Genomic DNA, 6,802 nt, shown 5'->3' with positions numbered 1-6,802 from the left:
GCAGAGGGACGGATTCTGCTGCAGCAGGAGCTCCTGTGTGTCCCCAAACCACGACGGTCACAGGAGGTGTCAGGGTGTGTACACACTGCCATTTATCCCTCTTCTCTCCTCAAAGCTTCCCTGGGAGGGTGGGCAGGCCCTGGCACAGGGTGCCCAGAGAAACTGTGGCTGCCCCTGGATCCCTGGAAGTGTCCAAGGCCAGGCTGGACGGGGCTTGGGATAGTGGAAGGTGTCCCTGCCCATGGCAGAAGGGGCACTGGTTGATCTCCAGAGGTCCCTCAACTATTCTGGAATTCTGGGATTACACTCCTACACTGCTTGTCCTCCTGAATTAGGATGGGAATATCTTTATGAGCTAATGATAGCACACAACATCACTCGGAAGGAAACAAGCCCAACGTGTAGGATTTGTGCCCTGCAGCTCCCAGGTGCAATCAGTGTCAGCGATGGTCTCAGCACACACAACCCTTGCTCGGGGCAGTCCCATCTCAGGATCCCCACAGAAATACAGGATGATCCCACGCAAATTGATATTTTTTCGCAATTTACACTATCTCTGCGCCCACTACAGCACAGAAGAACACACGGAAGGCACAACCTCGCAGATATCCCGGGTGTTATAGTGGGAGGTGGGATCTCTGAGCATCCAGCCGCGCATCTGGAGCATCCGTGCCATGCTGAGGAACACCCGGGCCCTCTGCCCTGCTGACCCCGCTCCGGGAGGACACGGGGAGCAGAGCACTGCGTGCCCTGTGACCCATCCTCGCCCTCTCCACACAGCCCCCGGTGGAGCCGGGGGGGCGCACCGCCCCGTGGACTACGACTCCCAAGATGCACCGCAACAATAACGCGCCCGCCTTTCCGCTGCCTTGCGCCACCGCGCCACGATGCACGCTGGGATTTGTAGTTCTCGGCAGCACTCACCCTATAGCGCTTCTCCCGGTGAGAACTCGCCTCCCCGTGATGCGCCGCGCCGTCGTGACGCAATCACCACGCGCCGGCGGCGGCGCGGAGGCCGCGGGCGATGTCGGAGAGCGGCGGCGGCGGCGGGGCCGCGGCGGGCGGGGGCGGCGGGGGCGGCGCGGGGGCCGCGGGGCCCGGGCCCACCGACCCCGGCTCGCTGCCGCCCGGGGACCCGCAGCTCATCGCCATCATCGTGGAGCAGCTCAAGAGCCGCGGCCTCTTCGACGGCTTCCGCCGCGACTGCCTGGCCGACGTGGACACCAAGGTACCGGGGCCGGGCAGCGAGCCCAGGCCCTCCTCTCTCCCCGCCGTGCTCCGCAGCTGTGGGGCTGCTCCCAGGAGATCCTTGGAGCCATGTGCACACCCCGGGCAGGAACGGGCTCAGCCTTTCCTTTCCCAGCCCCGGCTTTGCTGGGAAAAGAGCTTCCCATAAGAACAGTGCTGCTCTTAAGCCTCTGTTTTAAAAATTCCCATATTCTCAAACGTTCTTGTATTCTCAAACCAAGTATTTAGCCTTTGTTTCTTGAGTAGATGTTCTCAGAGTGTTGTTTAACATTAATTTTTTTCTCAGCCACAACAAACCCCTCATCATTTGTTGCCAGTATTGAAGTTGGGCTGTTAGTGACAACTTGGGTAGTTAGCAGTGACTCTCAAAATTCAACACTTGCTGAATTTTTTCCCTAAAATTTTATGCTTCCAGCAAGAGCCATGTCCTCGGATCTGCTGTCCTCATCCAGGGCCAGCACGTGGCCCTAAACCATTCCCAAAGCTGTTTTGTCACCTGCAGGGAGCAGCTCTGTCCGTGCTGCCCAGGACAGACACCACAACACATCAAACTCTGAAATATCCCCCTTACCCTCTTGTCCTTCCTTTGCGTCCGGGATGTGGACAGTCCTGAGTATTTTTATGGATTTGTTGGCTAAATTCCTGTTCAGTTGAATTATGGTTTCTCTGATAAAACTCAAATAATCATCGTTATTCCTAAAATTATAATTACGTCTTTTTATTCTTCTCTGCTAATGCCACAGAAGCAAATAATTCAAGTTCTTGGTTAGTGACAGTATTGCTCAGCCAGTTTCCTAGGAGTTCTGGGGTGGAGGGTTTCCAGACAAGAACTCTGCTTAAACAACCTCTGTCTGCACAGTTTGGGGTTGAAATTGTAGTGAAATGCAATCTATCCAGCTATTTAAATTATTATAACAACACACTGAGTGTTCTGTGCAATTTCCAGTTGTGTTCTCAGGGAAAACAGGATTATCTTTGTTCAGAGGGTGAAAGGAGGGAAGCACAGACAACAGAGCAGTCTGTGTGTGACAATAGCTGCACTGTGAAAGGCTCTGGCAGGGGGTTGTTTGGAGGTATTTGAGCTGTTGAACTGGATTTATTTTTAATTTTTTTAGCCAGCCTATCAGAATCTGAGGCAGAAAGTCGACAACTTCGTCTCGACCCACCTGGACAAGCAGGAATGGAACCCAGCCATGAACAAGAACCAGTTACGGAACGGGCTGAGGCAGAGTGTGATTCAGTAAGTGAGCAGCAGCCTGCACAATAAGTGAGATTTGATGAGCCATCTATCACCTAAGGCAAGGGAGAATTGGCAGAATTAAATTTTTCACAGCACTTCCTGTTGTGCTCCCTGAGTTCCATTGGAAGAGGGGTCTGCAGTCTGAACTCTCCCCAAAATGCACATTATTGCTCTGCCTGAAATGGGTATTTTTGAGTGGTGGAATATGGATATTTGCTGTCCAAATTATTGCTGCAAAAACGCTGTGCCTGGTGTACTGAGCTGGATGACCTTGATCTTAACTTTCAGGAAGGAGAAGAGCCTTTAAAGATCCTTTAACAAAAGAATCCTGAGGATGCCCAAAGTTGTGTGTGTAGACTCCAGCCCCTGTCAGCAGCAGTCACTGCAGCAGCCTGAGCTCCTGCAGCACAGGACAGTTCTTGTCCAGCTGTTTCAGCTGCACTGGGGCCACCAGGATGAGCAGAGGGCTGGAGCAGCTCTGCTATGGGGAAAGGCTGGGAGAGCTGGGATTGTTCAGCCTGGAGAGGAGAAGCTTTGGGGTGACCTCATTGTGGCTTTGCAGGACCTGAAGGGGCCAACAAGATGGAGAGAGGCTTTTTACAAGGGCCTGGAGGGACAGGACAAGGGGGAATGGCTTCAAACTGACAGAGTTAGATGGGATATTGGGAATAAATCCTTCCCTGTGAGGTTGCTGAGGCCCTGGCACAAGGTGTGCAAAGCAGCTGTGGCTGCCCCTGGATCCCTGGCAGTGTCCAAGGCCAGGCTGGATGGGGCTTGGAGCAGCCTGGGACAGTGGAAGGTGTCCTTGCCCATGGCAGGGGGTGGCACTGGATGAGCTTTAAGGTCCCTTCCAAGCCAAACTATTCTGTAACTCTGACAGCTTGTGCTGCTTCCCAGAGCTGCCGAGTTTTAACCAGGGAGAGGAGGACGAGGCATTGCACACAAAATGTTGTGGTGTAAAGAATAGCCCCAGTCCTGGGGAGTCTGAAGGGTCTCTGTCACTCCTGGAGTGGCAGGGCTGAGCCCTGGGGGTGTCCAGGTGTGTGTCCTGCCCACCCAGGGTGCTGTTACCTGGAGGTGACACGGGGTGCTCTGTCCCTGCATCCTTCGTGGCCTCATTATCCTGTGGCTCCTTCTCCCAGTGCCATGAACATCTCCTCTTCCTGTCCCTGCTCCCTTGCAGACATGACTTAAGTCTCCCAGACAGCCTGTGCCCCACAATCCAAGAGCCTGACGCAGCCCCTGAGGTCATCAGTCGCTTCAGTTCCTGGTGCTCAGTCCAGAACCTCTGCTGTGTGCTCAGTGTCTTGTTTTTATAATTCCTACCCCTCTGTCTAGACTGTTACAAGGAGCAAGGGACAGTCCTGTTCTCAGGGGGCAGGGCTCTTCTCCTTCCACTCAGCCAAAAAAAAAGCCTGTGCTCTCACCTGCCCTCCCCTCAGAATAGCTTATTTCTCTTTCTTTGCCAAAGTGTATTTGTGCCAAAATGTGTTTGTTTGCTTTCATGTTGACCTGGTTTCCACAGGAGCCCTGTTAAAAGTGGCTCTTGGCCAAGGTGTCATTTAAGTACCTGGGAGACCAGATGTGAGTTGTTAATTCTGCAGGGAGCAGGGAGAGAAATAGGTGAGTGAAACAAGTCCCTGTTAAGGATCTCCTGAGTAGGCTGCAGTTCTCACCATGTTAATGCTAATTGCAGTTGACAGGAGGGCTCTGGAGAGTTGCTGGAGGAGATTGGGGAGAAGTTTTTCAGAGGAACTGAATGACTTCTTTGTCTTTGTTCAAGGTCAGGAATGCTGGAAGCTGGAGTGGACAGAATTATTTCTCAGGTGGTGGATCCAAAACTAAACCACATCTTCAGGCCTCAGATAGAGAGGGCGATTCATGAATTTTTGGCTGCACAAAAGAAAGAGGAAAATGTGCCAGCTCCTCCTCCAGAGCCTGAGAATAAGGATCCTCCTGCTCCATCTCAGGATGCCTCCTAAAGGTCTGCTATCTGTGCACTCACTGCTGACACTCCTTGTGCCTCATCTCTGTATTTGGACAATGCAAGATAGAGGGGGCTGAGCCTGCCTGGCTTGGCAGGGGGGACACTTTGATCAGCAGCCTGCTGTCATTGTCACACAGCCCCCTGAGCTGCTGCCACTCCAGTGGCTGCTAAAAATAACTGGGACTGAGACATAGGGATGATGTAAATCAGCTATCAAGGAACACTGTGCACTCTGCCAGAGTGTTTGGTTCAGGCCAAAAGGCCTTTTAGTCCAGTAAAGCACATCCAAAAAAAAAAAAAAAAATCCAAAAAGCACATCCAGCAGCATTGACATGGAAGTGGCTGGATTGCCTTCAGAACTGTATCAAATGGATTAAAAATATACATCATTTACTGAAACACGGCTGAGAACAGAGTGGTGACAAGTTATTGTGGTTTAGCACTGAAAGTTTTAGATAACTCTGCTTTAGAACAAACACTGGAGGGTTGAACTGTCACTGACCAAAAGAGTCCTGCTGGAGTAAGGGCAACCTCTCTGGGAGTGAAAAACTGCTCCCTCCAAATTAACTGGTTTGAACAGAGCAACCTGGATCTTCCAGCTGCAGGGACTGAGGGTGCCTTTGTGGCAAACAAGTTCATTCTGGCTTTTGTGATTAAAATAACTTCAGCGGCCTCAGGGGGCCATAATTGCTGCTCTGTCTTAGCACAAGATGTGCCCATCTTTGCTAAGGCCCTGCATCTGAAGGTTGATTTGGATATTGAGGAACCACTGCCTTGATGGGAAATTTCAATCTGGGGAGCTTAAAACCATGCTGCATGAAAGGAAGTTCGTTGTCAGTTGTTCCATCTGCCAGGGCTTTCTGAGAGCAAAAATACTCCATCTGATCTGATTTATTTAGAAGGAGTAAGAACCTAAAATAGCTGTTCTAATGCTTGGAATTATCAGAGCAACCAGCACGGGGGTTTAACTTAATAGTAGAAGTCCAAGTGGCTGTAATATCATCTCAAGTTATTTACTTGTGACTTGCAGCTTTAATGCCTTGAATTTTTGCATTTGTCTGGTTCAAGGAGTTTAAAAGTCCATTATAACCCACAGCAAAGTGCAGTTGTTAATGTATCCTAATCCATCCTAATGCACTGACTTGGGAAGGTACCTTTACATCCTCTAAACTCTCTTTTTTTTCCTTGCAGGGAGATCCTGCTACTGAGCAGCTGCAGTTGCAACATGCCCTGTTAGACTGGCCATGGATTCCTCATTCCCTTTGGTGCAGGATTGCTGTCTGCCAAAGATGATTAACCTTTATTAGGCCTGTGGGAAATAGGCACTGAAATGGTGAAATTCAGGTGCACCTGGAGTTCTGCCTGTGGAGGGACAGCCCGAGTGTGGAGAGGTTTTTGCTGTGAACTGCAGGGAGCAGCATGTATTCATTAGTCATGCCTTTGGGCAAGGGGGTGGGAAGGAAAAAAGGGAGTTGTCTGCTGTCTGGAGGGAGTAGGGAAGTGGTTTGAGATGCTCCAAGGAGCACAAAGAAAGGCAAGAGGGTTTGGGGGTGGGGTATTTTTTGGAGACCCAAGTAGAGCTGTCAGATTTCCTTTGATAGAAGCCAGAGGAGAGGAAGCCTCGTGCACCTCTGCTGGGGAGCAGTGAGCAGCAGGTGCCAAGTCAGGTGTAACTCACTGCCCTGCCTGCTTTGGGAAGGGCATTTCCTGTTCAGAACTGGAGATGAAGCTTCAGGATCAATCATCCAGATAAATTCTGTTGAACACAGGAACACGTTTACAGTTGGCTATGCCTATAGCTGATGTCACTCCTATTTCCCAGGGAACTCTGGGAAGCAAAGGGCACACCAGAGTAGAGGATCAGGTGGAAATTTGTCTCTTCAGCTTGGAAGACTTTTCTTTCTCAGGTGCCTGGTGGAAACTGTCCTATGCTTTCAGCTTGAATGCATGCAGTGTCCTCTGGATGACAGTCAAATGGAGAATGTGATCACCTCTTCTGCCAGCAAATGTCCACACCTTTTTGCAATAAAACACCTCAAAAAGCATCTCTGAGGCCTGGCTTCTTCGGATTTTTTTTCTTAAGGAGAAACTACTTGAAGAAATCTGTGAGTCCTGATGGCTGGAGCCCTAAGGAAAGTGTGACCTTACATAGTTTGGGGTTAATCCAGGTTTAACAACGTGGGGTTGTTTCTTATCATGAGATGAGATGGTTTTAGTATCCTTTCCACAGAAGATGTCTCAAAAAATGTAAAATATTGTGAGGATTGTTATGAGTAAAGGGCTCTCTGCTGGATGTTGGTCTGGGGGGTTAAAGGCTGCTCCAATGT

The 6,802-nt window shown here is 50.5% G+C and overlaps 1 protein-coding gene across 1 annotated transcript; it reads left to right on the top strand.

The window, feature by feature from the left end:
• Positions 1-1,016: 1,016 nt before the first annotated feature.
• Positions 1,017-6,522, top strand: BOD1 (biorientation of chromosomes in cell division 1). Its single transcript, XM_039559866.1, has 4 exons — positions 1,017-1,228; positions 2,364-2,488; positions 4,272-4,472; positions 5,667-6,522. Exons 1-3 carry the CDS (start codon positions 1,025-1,027, stop codon positions 4,468-4,470), a joined length of 528 nt encoding a protein of 175 aa, XP_039415800.1. The 5' UTR covers positions 1,017-1,024; the 3' UTR covers positions 4,471-4,472; positions 5,667-6,522.
• Positions 6,523-6,802: the final 280 nt, after the last annotated feature.

The sequence above is a fragment of the Corvus cornix genome, chromosome 13 (genome assembly GCF_000738735.6).
Source record: "Corvus cornix cornix isolate S_Up_H32 chromosome 13, ASM73873v5, whole genome shotgun sequence".
Lineage (NCBI taxonomy): Eukaryota > Metazoa > Chordata > Aves > Passeriformes > Corvidae > Corvus > Corvus cornix.
Note: the sequence above shows the minus strand (reverse complement) of the source record. Positions and strands in the feature narration are given on the sequence as shown.